Source organism: Leiobunum rupestre, chromosome 1 (genome assembly GCF_980474605.1).
Source record: "Leiobunum rupestre chromosome 1, qqLeiRupe1.1.hap1, whole genome shotgun sequence".
Lineage (NCBI taxonomy): Eukaryota > Metazoa > Arthropoda > Arachnida > Opiliones > Sclerosomatidae > Leiobunum > Leiobunum rupestre.
In genome coordinates, this window is record NC_143384.1 from 13,615,071 (window position 1) to 13,637,775 (window position 22,705).

Here is a 22,705-nt window from a genome sequence, read left to right on the forward strand (position 1 = left end):
TCGTCCACCCAATTGTCGTCCACCCAATTGTCGCCCTCCCAATTGTCGCCTTCCCAATTGTCGCCTTCCCAATTGTCGCCCTCCCAATTGTCGCCCTCCCAATTGTCGCCCTCCCAATTGTCGCCCTCCCAATTGTCGCCCTCCCAATTGTCGCCCTCCCAATTGTCGCCCTCCCAATTGTCGCCCTCCCAATTGTCGCCCTCCCAATTGTCGCCCTCCCAATTGTCGCCCTCCCAATTGTCGTAGACCCGTACAGATCAATGGACGATATACGTCGAGCGTCTCGATTTGTTCTTCATCGGCCACGGAATAAAGGAAGTCACAGGAGCAACTGCAGGAAACAACGAGGCCGTCACAGAAAAGAAGCGAGCCGTGCTTCTTACAGGCTTGGGAACATCGACGTACTGTCACTTTCACGTTGTTGTGGACACTCATCACTCCAAAAAAAAACCCAACGAAAAGACGTATGTTGAAATTAAAGAAATACTAACGAAATATTTCGAACTAATTCTTTCAGAAATAGTGGAACGTTGCAAATTTTACAAATGGGTTCGGAAAGCCAAAGAATCTGTGATCGATTATGTGGCCACTCTATGGAAGGAAACGGAATTTAGCAATTTCGGAACCACTTTGGACGAATGTTACGAGACCGAATACTGTGTGGCATCAATAAGGAACACATCCCAAAACAACTATTCGCCGTAAAGGACATAGATCTCCAGAAGGTGATTATCACAGCGCAGGCGTTGGAGACCGCGGAACACGATGCCAAAGCGATCAAAGGGCAGGAACAAGAAGATGTATCAGTAAATCAACTAGGTCACAGCCGATATCCGAGACACGACGGAACAAGCCGGGAAGCAACATCTCAAAGGAACGATCGAACGGATATTCCACAGACACCTTGCAGTCTTTGCCATAACACGCAACATGTCGAATGGAAATGTCCATACTCTAACTATAATTGTCGCAAATGAGGAACGAAAGGTCATTTGGCAAGAGCTTGCCGTAAGAAATCAAACGACCCGCGCAAAAATGAAGGGAGACCATCAATAAGTTATGAACTGAGTAAATTCCAGCCGAACTATATTCGAGACGACGACCAGAACAGCGTTAAACATTACAACATAAGTGACGATGCCTACTCCAATTGGATGGAATAGACCTCACGCAATCTACCTCCTCGGAAACCGTGATCAAGTGTCTCCGATCACACATGGCTCGTTTCGGAAGAATTACAAAGCTGGTTTCTGACAACGCCACGTGTTTCACCAGTGAAGAATTCGAAACATTCGTAACAACGAATGGAATAGAGCACTTAATATCGGCTCCAAACCACCCAACACCAAACGATCAGGCTTAAAGATCAGTGAGTACGGTCAAGACGACATAAAAAAATTACTGGTTGATTCACTCCTGAACTGGAAATCATCAACACTGGATTAGTCAAGTACGTAGAAGGCTCATTGGACTTACGTATAGCTAGAGCTCTTATGAATTACAGAAGAACACTTATCAATGGCGTACCAACTCCGACAAAAAGGATGCTAAATCGAACCATCATCACCAAGTTGGATTTATTCAATCCAAAGAAGCGAGACACAGACGGTCGAACACAGCCAGTATATATTTTCAACTAAATCTGTCTGTTAAGAAGAGTTATATTCGAGTTAAAAAAAACTCACTTTAGTCAATCTTAGGAAAATTGTATTAAGAAGAGTAACATATACTAATTTTTGTAAAGATATACCGAGCCGGGGAATAATACAATCATTTGCATTTCATTATCTTTATAACCAAAGGTACAACTACAGGGTATCAAGAACCTGTTAGAATCCAGTGGAATAAAAATTATTTCACAGTAAAATAATTGATCAGTCATTTTAGCCGAAAATTGGGCTTACCTTAGAACAAACACATTTTAGATTTGGAGACGCTCTTTGACGTGGAGAATTGTTCCCCACCCGGGGCTACCGCCACCATCTTAGAAAATGGCGGCTCAAATTAATAGAAACTGCTATAAAGTTTATCGTATCAATGATACGAGCTCCATTTCATTTCCGGCCACCTGTTTAAGGCATAATAAGTCACTAGATGACTTGGGCCTAGCTGATTATTATTTATTATTTTATTTATTCTTTGGGTTTTTGAAACACATTCCTGATGTTTGTGTAAAGAATTATTTAAGTATCAGTGATATTAGTAATTTGCACCGAAATATATTTAAAACGTCAGTTTTCATAAATATTCATTAATTTAAGGTATAAAATTATTACTTTTGGTCATTTCCACTCTAAGTTATCACGTGCTTCAATTGAATCTTCCCAAAAAAATGTACTTTGTTAAAGATTCAGCTAATTCTCGTTAGCTGTCGCCACTTACCACTTTTGAAAAATTAAATTATCGGCTGTACCCATATTGGTGCATCCCTACTTTCTGCGAAAAGTCTGCGGGAGATAAATTATCAGCAGCCACCCTATTCAATTCATCGGCTTATTCGTTTGCTGTAATTTAAAAACTTTCGAAACTAGTCTCCTTGAACTCGATTAAAAATTCAATCATCAAAGTTGATCGATCTCAGTAAAATTATTGTACCATATGCATAAAGTTGCGGAGAATTTAAAGCTTCTAATTTCCTTCGCAAGACCATGGTTTATACATTATTTTTTATTTAAAAAATAATCATTTTTGATAATGAAACAGGTACATCAAATGCTGATTTGGGATTTCGTTGAACTAGAAGTTTGTTATGACAAATCTATGCGGGTATGGGTGTAATTAAGTCATTTCTAAAATTTAAATAAAATTTTACTGTTTATTGTGGTTTGCTTAATTCCATAGCGGCCCAGGGGGCATCAAAATGTTTAAGATTGCTTAGGGCAGCTAAAGGGATTAATCCGCCTCTATTGTTTATTATAGGTGAAGTGCATTGTCCTCGGGAGTTTTTTATTGTAGCTAATACCTTCATAATTTTTATGATAAACCAAAACAGGTATACTACCAGTCCACCAGGTAGGGATGCAACGGTTCCACTTTTTTGGACTATCTCGGTTCCGGATCCGGTTCCGGTTCCTAAATTTTTGTTTTATCGGTTCCGGTTACGGTTCCGGTTCTTAAAATTTTAATTTATCGAATCCGGTACTCAAAATTTAGAACCGATCGGTTCTGGTTCCTAGACGGTTCCTATACGGTTCCAGTGTGTTTAGTATTACTTAAAGTTAAATACACAAGCAATTCAAAAGAAGTTAAAGAGAAATAAAATCCACCACATTTATTTATTTAGAACATAAAATTTGTTTTTGATGAATTTTATTTTAAAAATAGTAGCTTTCTCAGTGACGTAGCTATGGGTTCGGGGTCCTCCAGAGAAACTGTTTTTGGGGTCCCTTATAATCATAAAGGCCGAGTCGTGATTATCGCCATCTAGAGTTAGGGCTAACATGTATCGCCTTCTAGAATTAGATTTAAAAAGCACTTGCATGTTAAATATATAAAACGCTTAAAAATGGCTTTAAGCCCTAAGTGAAACGATTAAGATAAATCACGGCAATCAGCGTATGCAGTATTAAAAACAAATGTTCTGGTAGAACTTGGAAGTCTGGAGTTCTGACTCCCAAGTCCGACCAGAATCACGATCTAGATGATTAATGCAAAATAATTATAAAAAATTATTGCTACTATTCTCTCGTAGGGAACTCATGTAAGCGCGTTATTTGTTTATTCAAAAAAGTAGGGTAAAAATTAAATCTTCGATTTGAAAATTCCCACGCTTTCATCGTTTCAAGATGGAGGGGGGGGGCGAAACGATGTACTTTCAAGTTTTGGGGAGACATTGCCTTCCCTTCCGCTCTTCATTTCAGGGGCGTAGGAACGTTTTCAAAGTTGGAGGGGCAAAGAGAAACGAAACGGGGGTCTAGGAGCTTAGTCCCCGATGTAGAGTGAGTAATCGGTCGCGAATGTCATTAAGGCATTAACAGTAACAACAGTTATCATACGAAGTGTATTTTAGTCTTTAGAGTCGTTTATTAATTTAAGATACACAAATCCACAATAATAAAATGAGAATGGTTTTGAATTTTTAAAGGAGTCAAACAGTAACACATGCACACGGTGAACCGTGTGCATGTGTTACTGTTTAACTCTTATGTACAATTTATAAATTGGCGGGAAAAGACACGGTTGAGCTTCTATAAGCTTTATATGCTTTTAAATTGAGAATTTGAGCTTTTGAAGATTTCAACTGACCAAAAAGTTGAAGGGGCAATAACATTAGTTGCCCCCAGCAAAATTCTAGGGAGAGGCATTGCCCCCCTGGTTCCTACGCCCCTGCCTCATTTCATTGAAAAATATAAAGACGGGATTTCTATGACTCGTTTTTAGTTCAATTGAGTATATCGTTCTAAATGGAGTTGATATTATTTCGTTCAATAAGCATTGTCATTTGTGAAATGTAAGCAAATCCATAAGTTGAAATTTTAGATTTTCTAGACAAAAACTACCCAGGCCAGCGATTATATTATGCAAATGAATTAGCCTTACCTTTAAAACTTTAAATTCAGAAACACAACTTAGTTATTAATTTACAAGGTTTAACGATCTGCTATGCATAAAACACGTGTCTCGATACTTTTCAAACTTCAGTATGTTACTTTCATTATGTACGTTGTTTGGATATTTATGCGATGGTTATTGTGGTTGTATTTATAAAGTTTTGGGCGCGCCTGTTGAAACAGAAATATTTGAAGCAAGTAAATCATTAACTTGAGCTGACAAGAGAAAAAAGTAGACGAGGCCTCGCGTGGTTGGACTGTACACCGTTCCATAGGCAATTAGGGGGCCCCTCGATGGAAGCATCCCCCCCCCCGCATTGCGGAGTCTGCCGGGGCGTTATTTTTCCGAAGATGTGATTTTCTTATGACTTTGCTTACGCCCCAAGTCTCAGTGATGTAAAAGATATATACTCCAAATTTCAAGAAAATTGGATAATATTTAGGGGTTGCATACATTGATCACTTTTATCACTAGTTGGGGCTCATCAGTACTGTGTAGGTATCTTGAGAGTGACTTACATCGCGATCTTGAAGCTTAGCCTAATATTAAATAAATATCAGTCCATCGGTGGTTAGTATTCACTTTTACTATCCTATATTCTCATCTACACCCCCTCCTTCTTTCGACTATCTGTTGCTTCGGCGCGTGTTTTGAAATTTGTTTAATGTTAGGCCTAACTTCAAGATCGGTTCGTAAGTCGTTCATCAGATACACAGCACTGATGAGCCCCAACTAGGGCGAAACCGGTCTACTGTTTTATTTTCTGACATTTTAAGTATTTTTTTATAGTTTTTCACTTGAAGGCCTATGTGATCCGAGTTCCGCGCTTTTGATTTTTGCTTGCAGACCTATCGGCCCGAGTGTTTCGCCTAGTTTTTTAATGTTTCCAAATTTGTTAGGGTTTAGCTTTCTTGTACTCTTTTTGATGGACTTTTTATAATTTGACGTCTTGTTATACCAAATTTTAGTCCATCGGTGGTTCGCAGTGGCGTAGCGTGGGGTGCGGTGGGGTTGCAATGGGGCCATAGGGGCCATGGCCCCGGCCGGCTTAGAACAAGAGGTACAAATTACTATTGACCATTTACATTAAAGAGTTCGCGTTGCAAAAAAAACACGCAGAATAAATTTTTAATTTTTAAACGTCTTAAATCGTTTGGGCAATTAACGGATAAACAGAGTCTCACAGAATTTTGACCGAATTTTTGCCGACATGTAGTTGCAAAGAAAGCAGTCGGCGAATTTAGGGTTGGCCCCGGGTGGAATAAATGCACGCTACGCCACTGGTTGTTCATATTCACTTTGATTAATATAACACATGTTTTGCCTATCATACTATCTATTAATCTTAGTGTCTAGTTTTAATATTTTTTTAAGTTTGTAATTTCTAGTTTTCCCAATAAAAGTAATTAACATTGAAAAATAGTATTTTTTGCCTACTTTTATAAAACTGATCAAAGTGTGCAACCCCTAAATATTATCCAATCTTCTTGAAATTTGGCATATATATCTTTTACCTCACTAAGACTAGGAGCATAAGCAAAGTCTGCAAAAATTTTACATTTTATTTTTTGACTCACAAAATGAAACACCCTACAATATACCCTTTAAAAGCTTTTGAAATCATGAAAACGACAAACAAAATGTTTCTAGCTTGATTTCTTCGCTTGAGCCCGTCTGCTACCAAATCGATGGAAAACGTCACAGGCAAGTGTTGAATGAAAACGACACGAAATAAAATGTCGCTTCTGAAAATTTTAAATATTGCACGCACGGGCCTTGATAAATAAAGGAGGCTATGGTTTATAGAATCTACACAGGCTGGAGCTCGTGGAACCTTCGTACTTGCTAGCGATTAGATCTCCTTATTTTTTACTGCCTGCCAACCCTGTTCCAGACTAATCTTTATAACATACAGGAGGGGCATATATAGCTAACTAATTTATTTCATATATAAATAAATTGGTTAAAAATAATTTGAAATCTAAATACAACAAAGTTTCACCTTTTTTTATTTAATTTATATATTTCCAGAAGGACATTTAAAAACTGAGAAATAAATCCTAATAAAAACAAAGTAATTAAGATTATAGAGAAAAACAATCCACATGTGCAGTGTTGGGCACCGCTCATCTCATTGTGAGCGGATTTGTTATTATGAGCGAAAATGAGCGGTAAAATATCTTTTTAAAAGAGCGTAAAACAAAAATGAGAGGAGCGCCAATTTTACCGCTCAAAAAAGAGCGGAAAGAGAGGAGCGAAAATTTTGCCGCTCAAAAAAGAGCGGAAAGAGAGGAGCGAAAATTTTTCCGCTTAAACTTCTGTCTCCTGTATGTCCGATTTCAAAATAATTAACAATGGTGAAGAGGGTTTTCGATACGTGAAACTAGTACACGATAATCCCTATACAGTGGCGTAACTAAACTTACGGTCACCCGGGGCAAAAAAAAACTTTAGCCCCCTCTCATACAATTAATATTAATTAATTAATAATTATTTGAATAACTTCAAGTATTAATTAATTAATTGACGAATTAATTCATTATTATGGCAAATGAACTACAAATATTATTTGCTTTGGTAATAAACATTGAAATTAAACTTAAGACTTTACTGAAAGTCTGAAATACAAGGAATAAAAATGATGTGATAATCTGCGACCGACCATTCAAAACCAGTGATGGGCACCGCTCATCTCATTGTGAGCGGATTTGTTATTATGAGCGGTAAAATATCTTTTTAAAAGAGCGCAAAACAGAAATGAGAGGAGCGCCAATTTTACCGCTCAAAAAAAAAGAGCGGAAAGAGAGGAGCGAAAGTTTTACCGCTCAAAAAAGAGCGGAAAGTGAGAAGCGACAATTTTACCGCTCAAAAAAAGAGCGGAAAGAGAGGAGCGAAAGTTTTACCGCTCAAAAAAGAGCGGAAAAAGAAGAGCGACAATTTTACAGCTCAAAAAAAGAGCGGAAAGAGAGGAGTGAAAGTTTTACCGCTCAAAAAAGAGCGGAAAAAGAAGAGCGACAATTTTACCGCTCAAAAAAAGAGCGGAAAGAGAGGAGCGACAATTTTACCGCTCAAAAAAGAGCGGAAAAAGAAGAGCGACAATTTTACCGCTCAAAAAAAGAGCGGAAAAAGAAGAGCGACAATTTTACCGCTCAAAAAAGAGCGGAAAAAGAAGAGCGACAATTTTACCGCTCAAAAAAAGAGCGGAAAAAGAAGAGCGACAATTTTACCGCTCAAAAAAGAGCGGAAAAAGAAGAGCGACAATTTTACAGCTCAAAAAAAGAGCGGAAAGAGAGGAGCGAAAGTTTTACCGCTCAAAAAAGAGCGGAAAAAGAAGAGCGACAATTTTACCGCTCAAAAAAGAGCGGAAAAAGAAGAGCGACAATTTTACCGCTCAAAAAAGAGCGGAAAAAGAAGAGCGACAATTTTACAGCTCAAAAAAAGAGCGGAAAGAGAGGAGCGAAAGTTTTACCGCTCAAAAAAGAGCGGAAAAAGAAGAGCGACAATTTTACCGCTCAAAAAAGAGCGGAAAAAGAAGAGCGACAATTTTACAGCTCAAAAAAAGAGCGGAAAGAGAGGAGCGAAAATTTTACCGCACTGCACATGTGTATCTAGGCTACGGCCTAATAATAATATTTTTAAAACGGAAGCTTAAGACACATTCCAAAATACAATTTTTTTAAATTTTAATAGTGCTTTAGGCATTAAATAATTTGGAAAAATAAAGAATTAGTATAAACAATATATTTACCTAAGGTAAAAATGGAGGTACAAATTTTCGACTTCACACAATAAAATTTTATTTATATATTTGTAAATAAAATTTTAAAAATTTTATTGTGGAAAGTCGAAATTTGTACCTTCATTTTTACATAGAATATGCACAAGGCAAAAAACGTTTATTTTTACTTAAAGGAAAAGTCCAGGTTGGGTAAAACTTGGATCTATTTGAAAGATCATGTTAAAATATACTCAATATCAGTCGTAAAATTGTATCTTTTTTTTATGATGATAAATTAATTTTTAAACGAGCGAAATTTACCCGCCAAGCGATCTGCCATTTTCTTTCGCGGTGACGTTTTAGGACTTTAATCACGGGCTGTTCGCGCTATACCAGCGCTCTGTTCCCTACGCGTGCTTGCTCCGCGTGCGGTCTGCGGAGGGAAGACGGAAGAAAATGACAGCTCACTTGGCGGGTAGATTTCAATCGTTTAAAAATTAATTTCTTGTCATTAAAAAAAGATACAATTTTACGACTGATATTTTTGAGTATATTTATACATGATTTTTCAAATAGACCCAAGTTTTACCAAACCTGGACTTTTTCTTTAATATTTACCTTAGTTAAATATAAAATTCAGAATATCTTCGCACGAATAATAAACCACCGGAGTCGGAGTCCCGAAATAATTTAGTGGAATTGTATCACTAGTTTCCGCCAGATGGCGCTTCCGGCGCCAGAGTCTGATTTCAATTTTCTAAACGCGGAAGTAGCGAGTAATGGACCCTCCTGCTACTCACTAAAATGCATAGGTGACATAGTTGGCATAGTTCCGGCATAGGTCGATTTACTACCGTAAACGTTGCTACTATAGCAAGTAAATCAGGGAGCGAAATCACTATTTATAAGGCGTTTTGTTTTGTATCAGGCATAGCTCTTTTTGTCGAGATTCGTAGGGATAAATACATTCCACGCCCGACTTTACCTGGTGCGTAAGGCTTGGTGCTGTCCTCTAGGTTGCGTTATAGATGGCCCATAGCATTTTTTAGTATGGGGTTGGAGGGTGTCGTGCGCCCCCGGCGCTCGAGCGAAGTGAGTGCACGTCGCCGTCAGGCGACATTCCTCGGCGAAGACTTATAAACCGTGGCTAAACCAGTTGCTTCAGTTTTCCATTTCGGGTCATTTGAAGTTACGGAAACGTCAACTAAAGCATCGTAAGCGTCACCCAGTTGAAACCGGTTAACATCAACGCTTTCAACTCTACGTTTATATCTTATGTCAAATAAAGCCAAAACAGTAAAAGTGTTAAGATATTTCAATGTCACATTAAAATTTTCTTATCTTTAAACGAACGGGTACATTTTCAACAATGAGTTTCCGTTGCCAGAAAGCAATAGCACAAACATTATATTTGCTACCAATAATTAGAATTTGTGTGCCACTCTCCGAAAGGTACTGACCCTTAAATATCATCTACATTCAATACTCAATCGCCATCGGTAATTAAAATCGTCAGAAACTGTACAGTTTTCCTCCACCGTAATCTCATCCTTTCATTTTCAGAAAGTGAAAATGTTCCTGAGATAGTGCTTAAAAAAACGACCTCCAAAACCAGTAGACAGCCTTGAGACTAATAACATTTATTTTTCCCGGAACTGTTTCATAAAATGAGCAGTTGTTTTTTTATCAGTGAAACGATAAAATTAATAAAGAGTGGCAAAAGTTCATTTTGGCGCTTTAAGAAGTAAACAGGCTAATCTCGAATTAAGCAGGTGTCATTTTACCCAATATATATTGACTCTTTGTACTATATTAAGATTTCCATATATACAGGGTGTTACGGTTAAGTGTGTATAGAGTACTATGGTATAAAAAAAACGATAAATTGTGTTTGGCTTCTTGTGCCAAACTCAAACTACTCTATTTATTGAATACAATATATAAAAAGTATAAAAAGCGACTTACGCCCAGTTCGCCAATATTGTGAATAAATGAAATTATCTCCTATTCAAGGAGATACTCGTGACACCAGAACTACACCAAATCCTAAAACAGCCAAATGACGAATCTCTCATCGATTTTAAAACATCCTACTTTTTAATTGTCTGACTCCGTTCGGTTCTCCAACAAGCTGCTATTTCCTACATGGCGGATTAATTATTATTAGATCGAACTGATTTGCTTGACGCGAGGGCAAATAACTGCTATAGTTCCCCGTTACAATGGAAGGAAATTTTCCCTATATATACTCAGCAAAGCGCCTGAAACGAGAAAATACATTTCTTACGTAAACTTTTACGACGTTCAAACGAAATTCAACAGAAAAACAGAAATGAAAGCTATAATCGCACCAGCTCTTCTTCTGGGTATGTTTTTAACATAGTTTGTTGAATATATTTTGATATTTTAAAATACGTTTACAGTTTTAAACTACGATTAAGACTCAGATTTTTATATTTTTTAAAGACGGGTTTTGATATTTATAAGCAGGATTTATAGATTTTGGGTCGATATTTAGTTTGAAATTATTTTCGACTGATATTTAGTTGGTTTTTAAGTCACCTTTGTCTGTTTAAAATTTTTTTAAAGCTTTGTTCAACCATTGTTAAAAATGAATGTTGAAGGAAAAAGGTATAGCTAGCGTATGTGCACAACCTGAAAAGGCCGAAAAATGGTTAAACCGTAGTGCGTTGATAAACGCTCATTTTACATTTTCTCAACGCGTGCGATACTACACAATTCCAGAAGGCAATGACTGCGAAATCACGAAATCCAAAGTCAACAAAGACCATATTACGCCAGTGTTGATCATCGGTCCTCCTGAAGAACTTTCTTTAGTCCCTATGCCATTTCTAACCTAGGAATTTAATCTTCTGCTTATGGCCTGCGTTCAGCCGAAGCACCGGAGCTGTACGGAAGGTAATGAAAAGTTCGGTACGCCGTTGAATGACATTTTTCCCTTTCGGTTTCTAAAGTCCGGTCCGTGCCCGGTACGCACCGAAGAGACCAAAATTAAAAGCAGGTTCGCTCAGTTTAGTTCCGGTACATTCTCAGTTCGGTTTCCCAACGAACCAAACGACGTGGAGCCGTTTCTCGCTGAACGCAGCCATGGTTAAATTAAAAACTATTATAATAGGCTAGGCTAATACCCAAGGCACCACCTTAGGCCCAAGTGATCTAGCGACTTATAATGCCTTTAAACAGGTAGCCAGGTTACAATGCGTAGGAGGGTGGTGGCAAGCCCTTCATGCAACGCGAGGCAACAGCTCCCTACACTAACTATTACCGTTAACCTCGACAAGTTTTTATGGAAGGGGAAAACCCCTTTAACCAATGGGGATAGAACTTGCCAACTCAACCCAGTGCCACAAGTGCTGCGAGACGAAAGCGCTAACCACTCCTCCACCCCACTTATTCTGATCCCCTTTTAAACTAGGAGTTCAACTCTGATACATTATTATAGAAAGTAATTAAACCATTTTTCAAACCGTGAGGTCGAACATTTCGTTAAATTTCCGGATTAAATTAAAATCCTTGGAGTTTGTATTGTTTCTTAAAAATCCTTAAATTTGGGAATTATCTTAAAAATAAGATTTAAAATTTTTTAAATTAAAAGTACTTTAAAAAAACTAATTCTAAATCTCGTACGGAACAAGGCAAGTATCCGAACCACTCGTTTTGATAATTCTGTATTAAATTTAATTTTTATTTAATTCTTTAATATCAGACATTATTTATCCTTCTAAAATTATACGTGAATTATATTTTCTAAGGTTTCATAGCGGTTATTCAACAAGTACGGGCTCAGCACTTGTACGTGGCACCCACGGATTCAGCCGATGACATAAACAAATTGTGCCGGGAAAGAACGCAAGACGATTCGGCTGTAGGAAATTTGGTAGATAACTTTTTACTTTATGTGCGTTCAGTTCCAATAAGTATGTATTCAGGGTAGGTGAGTGAAACAAGAAAATTAAAATACTTATTATGGTCAAATTATGAAAACGATATTATGCAATTATTCTGAAATAAACTGAAATTAATCTAATTTTTATTTAAATAAAATAATGATGGGAAAATAATATTAGGGTCAAGATAATCGACTAAACTTCACAAGAACGTCCCTCAACCTGATCTTGCTCTAAACAGTCAGAGTGGAAAGCAGCTATAGTTTTTACTACTGTACAATCCTCAACTCGTTTTCTAGCTCATGCTTAACCTCGTTTTAAATCCAATATTCAACGAAACAAGCTAAACAGTTAACAATTCCCAAAATGTTTGACGAATCCAGTCAAATAAAGTTCATAAATTCAAGAAACCCGAAAAAACAAAAATCAACATATTCACAAATTTAGCAAAAAATTTCGAATTCAAGAAAATAGGTTCAGTAGAATTATCAACTGAAAAAAAATTCAAAATATAATAAAATTTTTTAATCCTGAAACTCCAGATCTATTGAAAAACCCAAAGAAAAAGTACTTCTATATTTCGTTCTTTTAAAACTTCGTATCGTTACAGAGTCCAGCCAACCCTTGCAAGATTACCTGTCTGAGCGGCTCAAGGCAAACCACGACCAACCAACCGGACGGGGAATACTGCGCACGTACCAACAATGCCCCCACCTCGGTAAGAACCGAATTGACGTGACATAATCATGGTGCCATTCTACAAACTTCTTAGTCGTTTCAGTTAACATAGAACCACCAAAGAAGTGCAAACACGATTTGTGATTACAAAACACAAAGTACCTGTCTAGCTGACAAAATACCTTCAGTTTACTCGTGGCTCTATTTAAATTGAAAAGGCTAAAGGGTGAAGGAATGGTTTCGTCGGATAAAAAATGATACTTTTTGAAGGTCTAGTCTTTAAAGGGAATGTAAAGTAGAGTTTTCAAAATGGATCAATGGTCCAAAACTCCTGTCATACTGTACGGAGTGCATGTTACGGGGAGTGCGAAACGGGGATTAGCATTTTAAGTCACTCTCCCCCAATTATTATCCCTAATCTTAAAAACACTTTATACTCCCATTAAAATGAATAAATAATAAACTTCGGCCGCTAGTATAGTACTTCCAACTAATTCTTAGAGAAACGTTGTGTTGTCTGATCTGAGCTAATAATTTTGACAAATCAGATCTAATTTACGATATTGTCAAATCAGATATATCATTCTAGAGTAAAAGCGTGCATTTCGTAGCGTCCTCCAATGCGCATTTTCGAGGGGGAAGAAATGATAACGCGACGATGTACTTTCGACGGAAGTCGTTTGAAATCTGTTTCCTTTTGTAACGGTTGCTGTTCTTACGATAGGGATTTTGAAAATGACGGTGATTAGTCTTAACGACTTGGATCTTCCAACTGATTTTAGGAAGACAGTTACGACCTGAGCTTATAATTATGACAAATCAGATATCAGACTACCTGTATTTAAGTTCAGAAAATATCAGATCACAAAAGTAGGGTGGTGGAGTGGCTAGCTCTTTCGCCACGCAACAAGAGGAGCCGGGTTCGATCGCAGATGGTGGCACTGGGTGAAAGCACGGAAAAACTCTTACTGCGTTAAGTTTGCAAGTTCTCTCACCGCTGGATGAAGGTGTTTTAGTTCGAGTCCTTGGTTTCCTCTTTCTATAAAAGCTTGCAGAGGTTAACGATAATAGTAAGTGTAGGGAGCTGTTGGCTCGCGTGGCATGAAGGGCTTACTAAGACCCTCCTACGCATTGTAACCTGACCACCTGAATTAAAGGCCATAAATGTCGCTAGATGATTTGAGTATTAGCCTAGCTGATTATTATTATTAATAAAATGGCGTATATTTCAGTTTTGTTTCAACGGTGAATGTCTAAGGAGATTTTCTGATGAAAATACGGACCAAGGAAAGGTCTGCTGGTTCCTAGGTCTGAAATGGCCTGTTGCGGTAAGGAAGTGTCGTCTTGGACATTTAAACTAATAAAGTCAATTATTGGAAACGCATCGCCCACCAGCACTTCTATCAAATTCAACGCGCGTGAGTAAAATGTCAATCTAAAATATATTAGACCTAACTTCCTTCGCTTAGTATACCACGCACGGATTCAATATTTGAGTGGTCATCTTTCCAATATCGTGCACGGTGGCACTTCTTTTAAAGAACCAAACGCGCAATCTAATTCTGAGTTAAATAGTTTGTTTGTCCATTGCGTAATTTCGTTGTTGCAAGCACTAAACTAAGTCTTTAATTCAGAAACCAAATCAACCGTGCACTATCCTGTGCATGCCGGAAACTCGGACCAAAGGCTCAATTCTGGAGGTGCCGAACAAACAAGGAGAAGCATGTTTCCTAGGGGTAAGACATCAGCCCAACAGCAGTTTGTTAAGAAAGCAGTGTTCAATTTTGGACGGAATCTATAGCGGATACGCGTTTACCAACGCGACATTTTTCTGTAAAGATTTTAAATTTACGAATCTAAAGGGAACCTACTTTTTTCGGTCAATTTAAAGGGTCACCGATAACATTTTTAAGGCGTTATAGTAGCCCTGACTTGTTTATTTATATATTTGACTTAATTTTCATTGACTACGCTCATTTAGTTTCGCCTTGCAGGCTCCCACCTCTAATCCAGTTGATAAGTTTCTTAATCTTACTTTCGAGTGGGTCTTCATACGTTCGAATTTGAACATATTTGAACCTAGAGCTCGGCGTTTAGATAAGAAATAATCACTTAGTTTATTTTATCCACAAACGAAAATTATCCAAAAAAATCCGATTATTTTAAATGTTAAATTGCTATATGGCCGTGGATAATATCTATGGATAAACAGTTAATCGTAATTTTTATGGTTCTAAAATTGAACTTGATTTACAGCGCATCTGCGTAGGTTCGTCTATGACTTAACTGAAGTGGAATACCCATTCAATAACAATAGTGTCCATAGATCGTTTCCTACCACTGACTCGCTTTCTTTCCGTTTTGCAGACGAAAAGAGGACAATGCCTCGGAGGCAAGTGCTCTTCAATTGGTTAACGACTCGTTTCACAAAAAAAGAACAAGATGGTATAGACATTTAAAAACGCAATCCCTCGATGTATTAAATATATTTGAATTATTATATTTAATTTTGATCCAATTTTCAATCATCTTGTACTTAATAAACCCAAGAGGAATTTTATCGGAATTGTTTTTCTTTTTGAGTTACCTGTACTTAGAAATAAGGTAACGAAACGCGAACACCGTAATTCAAATTATTTTTTAGGCTCTGGATCCTTTTAAGTGGACATCCTGTATACTCGGTGAAGCACATTCCTCACGTAGAAATTCGAAACTAAAGCAGAAATGAGAGCTACAATGTTTTATATTTATTATTATTCACGAATCGCGTTGTCGGTGAAGTACATTCTACAATCACATCAACTCTTCTTTGGGGTATGTTTTATATTTAATTTAATTCACGAATCTCGTTGTCGTACATTTCTTAAATAACGGGATTGAAAATCGCAAACTTATTTTTAACATCTGAGAATGATTTCAAGATTTTTTAAATCAATGTTGCTAATAAAATTAAAATCGGTTTTGAGTGACAGAGCTCCAAATAATTACTACTACATCTACGTGGAAAATTTAAGTTTTGAGTCGGTCCTTAAGCCATTTTATTTATTATACTATCAGAAGTATAACATTAGCCCCTTCGTTGACTACATCCGGGCCTAGATGAGTGAGCTCCTCTTTTGAAAGAGCCCCAGGGTTATTTTATAGCGCGAGCTCAGTCACTGGAAAATAAAGATAAGACTTGGGAGATCGCATGCGCAAGCCCGAGAGATAAGAAAATATCTACTAACAAAAGACAGCGAAGTTTTAAAAACGCTTCGTTCACGAATCAAGTGGTTTTTTCTTAACGTGAATTCCCCGGCTCGGTGGGTCTCTGGCAGAGGGCGCCACTCATTACGCTGCGTGTAGGAGAAGTATAATACTCGTAGCCCGCGACGAGGACGGTACAATTCTAAAGTTTGACGATTCTGTCCAATTATTTTTGTGTGGCAAACTGACAATTTAGCGGGAACTTTGGCACTTAGCCAATGATGGACTAACAGGTGAGGTCACGTTGACCAATTGCAGGAAGGATTAAAGAAAGAAGAGTGCGAGCTGCAGCTCTTAGAAAGGAAATCGCGAGCCCGAGCTCCAGATCTCTATCTAAAAGAGAAAATCGCTTCAATTTATATATTTAAATAACAGGGTAGCCACAGTTTTTTCACAATCAAATTCCCTGTCTTTTCCAAGTTTTCCCTGACCATCTCTGGAGATTTTCCCTGACTTATTTTGCGCTAAGATATTGTATTTAAATTTTAAACGCATATTTTAGTAAAAGTTTCTTATTTTCAACCGAAATTAAATTCCCTGACTTTTTCCTGATTTTTGGACTTCTTTTTAAAATTCCCTGACTTTTTCCTGATTTTTGGACTTATTTTTAAAATTTCCTGATTTTTGGAATAATTTTTAAAATTCCCTGACTTTTCCCTGATTTTTGAACTAATTTTTAAAATTCCCTGACTTTTTCCTGATTTTTGGACTTATTTTTAAAATTCCCTGATTTTTGGACTAATTTTTAAAATTCTCTGACTTTTCCCTGATTTTTGGACTCATTTTTAAAATTCCCTGATTTTTGGACTAATTTTTAAAATTCTCTGACTTTTCCCTGATTTTTGGACTTATTTTTAAAATTCCCTGATTTTTGGACTAATTTTTAAAATTCTCTGACTTTTCCCTGATTTTTGGACTCATTTGTAAAATTCCCCGACTTTTTTCGGATTTTCGTACCCACATTCAAATTCCGTGACTTTTCAAGTAATTCCAGTTTTTCCAGGTACCGTGGCAACCCTGAATAAGCCTTGATATTAGCTGTAACTATGAGAGTGTTTTTAGTCTCAATTTAAACTCCAAATTTTAATCGTTACTGGGCATCTAAAGATCCCCTAAGATCCGATGCCATTAGTGTCTGCTCGCAAAAAAAAACCTAAAAATTTAAGTGATAATTTAGTCTTAATCTAAATTAAAAATAAGGTTAGATTAAGTCCGAGTTTAAGCTGCACATTTAGGTGATAATTTAATCTGAATATAATCTACAAAAATAGGGTTTAATGATTGAAGAATGAAATAACCACTTTGTTTACGCAATAAATTTTCAATTATCAAAAAAAATAATTAAAAGAGACGACTAGTTTCGCACTCACTTCGGAGGCATCATCAGTTCTGGTCTTAGGAGCACGTATACAAATAAAGAAGTAAACTTTGTACATATTAAACAGAACAATTTTATCAATTTAAAATAGGGTTTGTTTCAATCTGAAAATGAACTGCAAAAGGTGATATTTTAGTCCCAATGAAATAGGCATATAGTTGTCTTATTTTGACCTATAATTTAAATATGCCGAGCTTAAAACATTTCAATCTACATACTTTGGTTTAATTAGAGTGAAAACTAATCAGTAACTAACGATTTATAAATGTATATAATAAAGGGAATAATTGAAATAGGAATTTTTAAGAAAATGTATTTCATTAATTATAAAAAGAAAATATTTCAAACAATGACAATTTTTTTCATCGGTCACTTATTCACTAGAGGGCATTCAATTTGTGAGGCGTCTTTGATCTTCCGTTTTACCGCTCCACATTTATTGTTCACTATTCTATTGAACTCACTCTTACTAATTTCAAATTTGCCCAATTGTGGTTTTAATATATACTGAAAATAATTAAAATGAGTTTAGTATTGTCATCGATTATTTGCAGTGGCGGCGTAAGGGGGGGTGAGGGGGTTGGTCCGCCCCAGGTGCCCTGGTAGCTAGGGGTGCCATTTGCCTGATACGGATGACAGCAACTTTTACCTTTAATCGCATTTAGTACTTGCTCCGGTATGCCTTTTGTCCCCCGTTTTCCCTCTGAGTAAAATTCTGCAAGTTGTGGAAAAGGATAAAGTGCATCCAAAATGAGTCTCATCATTTTCCCTTCGTCTTTAACTCCAAATACTTCTGTAGTCTGTTTTTGACTTTCCGAAATGAATACGTTATATCCTGGAACAAGAGGAACCTAATTCAGCAAAGCAAAATTCGTAATTTTTAATAGGAGAAATTTTAAGGTTGTTTTTAAACACATGTTTTCTTTTTTTCTTTAACGAAATATTTTACAACGCTTGGAGACGATAGTTGTGAGAGATTAGATTGGCCTCCCAATCCCATTTTTAAGGGGAAGACTAATGTGGCCATTGTTTACTTTCGCACTTTTTCAAGTTGAGCTCTTTTAATTTTGTATTTTAACTTATAATAAGGCATTAGAAGTCGCTAGATGACTTGGGCCTAAGGTGGTGCCTTGGGTATTAGCCTAGCTGATAATAATTATTATTATATATTCCCACATATATGTACGTAGTTATAAATATTCAACATATTCCTTGTACAAAATCCCTTATTTCACTTATGCAAATAACTTATGATAAGTATTCTGATTTAATATTGTTTTCAGTAATTTCGCGCATTTTTTCAAAACTGTCGAAAAAAAATAACTTTTCCCTCATACATGTAAATATTTGTAAATAATCTATATGTCCCTTGTACTAAATTTGAGATACTTTAATCAAAATCGTATTGTTTACAACCTTGTAGGTTCGACTTGTAACTGTTGTTGTACACATTAAACACACCATTTCATTTCATTTCATTTAATATTTATCCGTAGAACAGCCTCTTGTTTAGTGATTAAAATAATTTTGACAATTTGAAATTTATGAGTAATTAAGTTATTACGTTTTAATTTGGACCCCCGGAGTTAAACAAGTTGGGTAAGCGCCCAAACTACCCTTTAGTAAGGACCATATATCTCGTTAACTATTAATATTAGAATTATCAAAATTATTTTAGGCACTAGAGGAAGGTTCAGCTTAATATTAAAAATATAATTAAATTATGTAATTGTTAAAACAGAAACGCTCAGCTTGAACGAAACGAGGCTTTTACTGTATTCCTCCCCCTTAAAACTGACAAAAACCTTTCCATATGTTTTCCGGAGTTATTGTGAAATGATGTTTTAATGACTATAGTTTTAATAAAAAAGTTTGAAATATATCATACCAGTACTGACGATAAATTTTATTTCTTCTTCAACAGAGGAGCAGTTTCTAAATGATATATTCAGGGCCGAATCTAGGATCTGTAGACCCCTAGCTGACCTGTGGTGCGGGCCCTTCTGGGGGAATCCTGAAATCGTATTTTAAAGAAATTTTTATGACTAAAAACCTGATAAGACTATCAAAGCTTTTTATGAAATTTTTGACATTTTCCTTTTGTGGTGAGGGCCCCTTTGTGGTGCGGGCCCCTAGGCTGCAGCCTAGATAGCCTGTGCGTAAAAACGGCCCTTGATATATTAAAGAAAATAATTTTTTTAAGAAACCCTATCTTTATCGATAAATACCTATTTATTGGTGAGTATTCCGTATTATTCGATACTTATATTTCACTAGATTTTTTTTCCGCACGAGTGGCTCGAATCTAAATCGTAATAACTGGTCCTTGGTTCGAAAACAGTTTCAGCATCTCTCCTTATTGAATCAGGCTGGAGTTGTCTAGCTGACTTATGAAGAATTATTTTGCTTAAAAACATAAAAATATCAATCTATCTATAATATATTAAACTAAAACCATGTACTTAGTACAATTTTCTGGAACGGCGTCTAACTGTTTTGGATTATCATCGTTTAAAATTTCTTTCTATATGATATATTACGTATTTTGAAATAATTATACAATTGAAAAAGATTTTAAATTATATCTGTACTTCAGAATTTCCAATATTTTGAATTTCATTGTTAGCACTAGCTACCAGAATCGTTGGGTCAAGGATAGCTTCCGACAGTACTTTACTGTAATGACATTCAACATTTTCCGGCAGGGAAATCATATTTAAGTCCAATTGGCTTGGGCTTTGCCACATATCATGGATGTTATTAATATTAGGTACTCAACTGTCCCTTTTTGCAGCAATTTTCGCTTTTATCAAAGCTTTGCTCTGAGGTTTTTGGGGTAATAGGGTCATTTGTGACATCAGTTCTTCTACATATTTCGCTTCTTTTGATATCATTTCTTTCTCTAGTAAAATAGGCCTACATATAAAAATTACGTTGCTTCCACAAAATTAAATATCAGGATCGAGTGAAAAATGCGTTTATATTAATATTATTTATTCATTATTTACACTGTGAGTAATTATTTATAGCTTTGTACATATACTTCAATAGATAGCGCTTAAAAGATAAAAGGGTTATTTTAGATGCGAACCGAGTAGATGCGAACCGAGTAGATGCGAATCGAGTAGATACGAACCGAGTAGATGCGAACCGAGTAGATGCGAACCGAGTAGATTCGAACCGAGTAGATTCGAACCGAGTAGATTCGAACCGAGTAGATGCGAACCGAGTAGATGCGAACCGAGTAGATGCGAACCGAGTAGATGCAAACAGAGTAAATTCAAATTCTGTTTACATCAAATCTGTTTATAAATATAAAATAGTTCGAAGAGCTTTTACCTTTCGTCGCGTATCCTACTGTACATTGGCGCAGAGAAAAATTACAGCCAAAAATCTTATATTTTATGAGGAAATTTTTAATGCTAACGGATTTGCAACGTTATGGTTAAATATCAGCTCTATTTTACGGATTATTCGTGCTTTTTGAGAGGAAATACAATATTTTATGGAATATTTTGGTACTTGAATTGAGGAACTCTAGTTAAATTTCAAATTTTAATTGTTTTTGCTTTCTGGGTTAATAGAATTTGAGATATACTCTTTTTCCGAATTATATCATTTACTACTAAAAAATAAAATAATTACAAATAATATTATCGATTATCGTTCTTCTCGATGTAATTATAATGTGAAAAAGAAAACGATACATATCTGGACCTAAGTCGTATATTGTTCCCTTACATTGGCTGTTTCTCCATTTGATTAACGCTTTTATTCCAACTTTTCGGTCTTTAACCTTTACATGTCTTATAGGCACTAAGGCATCACAGTTACTTGCTTTGTTTTTTCCCAAAAAATTAGCACATGCGTAGCCTCTGCATCACTAGTTAGGGTTCGAATTACTCTCTAATAAACCTCTGACTTGTTCTTTAGTCTTAATCAAACATAATTAAATTTAATTTAGAACTCAAGAAGAGTATTCCGCGTGCCCTTTCTGTCTTGCGTTCCCTAAGAGTCTAAATCTCTACTAGTCCAGAATTCAGTGTTGCCAATGTTCGAAAGTCGAAATTCCCATTGCTGGATAGTAAGTATTCCATGTATTCCCACACCCCTATTTAGCCCTGCCACATCCCCTATCCCCGAAAAATCAACGGAAAACATGGAATGATAATTTACAAAATGTTTGGAAAATGAACTTTTTAAAATAAAGTTTTATTTGAAATAACAATTTTGAAACATTGATTGATTGTAGTATTAGGAGGCACCTCCTTAATATTATTTATAAAATCCCGAGATTCACGAAAATACACTGCTCTAGATAATTTTGAGCTTCCTTTTGATAGTCAAATTAACAAAAAAACATAGAATAAATACCCGCAGACATTAAAATTCCCACAAAAAAAAATCATTTTCCCACAGACAAAATGGACCCCAAAAATTCCCACAATATGGGAAATTACCCACAATCTGGAAACGCCTAGTAGTCCTCTTTCAGGGCTTCCAAATGCAACGTAAGCTTTCAACCGCTATAAACTTACCCTTTTTTTGCTTTTGTTCGGGGTCACCAGGTCGGCCGAGGTCGCTACAGTGGACAAATTATTGGACGTATAGATGAAGGATGTATAAAAAAACTATATATACGCTTCGCTTACTAGACAGGAGTCTCCATATAAAAACCTGTTAACACTTTCGAAACACGGGAGAAGCTTCGGACCAGCCGTTAGAGGCGCCACTAGTAGCACTGCTAAAGCGCGGGGAAAGTTTGACCTTCATCTGCTATCGTATGCAAGTTGAGCCCTTGATCACGCCAGTCGTGGAAACGCAACTGCGAATGCTTAAGGATATAAAAATTGTTTAGTGTCTGGTTCATAGGAACTAAACTTTAATACTAATTTTATCAGCCCTATTCCAAAAATGATAAAAAAGGGCAGACGACGCTAGAGTTAGGAACTGCGTCAGCGTTGCCAGACGTACGATAATTATCGCACAGTGCAATAATTTAATAAAAAATTTTAGGGCGTACTATAATTTTCATGGCGTACGATATCGTACCATTATTTCGATAATTCTGCCTCAACGTACTATAATGTACGATAATCTTTAGATTTTTTTAAAAACCTACGAACGATTTATATTTTATTATTAATTTATATAACTTTTCTACTTAAAAATGAATGATATACATTTTCTGTACGCGTAGTATTACTCCTAGCTATTACCGCATTT

General features: G+C 36.3%; 1 protein-coding gene across 1 annotated transcript; it reads left to right on the forward strand.

The window, feature by feature from the left end:
• The first annotated feature begins 10,489 nt into the window (after window positions 1-10,489).
• On the forward strand, window positions 10,490-15,421 carry LOC149961136 (uncharacterized). The gene is made up of 6 exons (XM_090168414.1): window positions 10,490-10,635; window positions 12,043-12,167; window positions 12,788-12,895; window positions 14,088-14,183; window positions 14,490-14,591; window positions 15,223-15,421. The coding sequence occupies exons 1-6, from the start codon at window positions 10,602-10,604 to the stop codon at window positions 15,268-15,270; spliced, it is 513 nt and encodes a 170-aa protein (XP_090024540.1). The 5' UTR covers window positions 10,490-10,601; the 3' UTR covers window positions 15,271-15,421.
• The last annotated feature ends 7,284 nt before the right edge of the window (window positions 15,422-22,705 follow it).

What these genes read in the sequence shown, in the direction of transcription:
- LOC149961136 (XM_090168414.1), top strand. Translation starts at nt 10,602, where the DNA reads ATGAAAGCTATAATCGCACCAGCTCTTCTTCTGG. An exon ending in ATTCGGCTGTAGGAAATTTG is followed by an intron (nt 12,168 to 12,787) that starts GTAGATAACTTT and finishes GTATCGTTACAG; the next exon opens with AGTCCAGCCAACCCTTGCAA. An exon ending in GAGAAGCATGTTTCCTAGGG is followed by an intron (nt 14,592 to 15,222) that starts GTAAGACATCAG and finishes TCCGTTTTGCAG; the next exon opens with ACGAAAAGAGGACAATGCCT.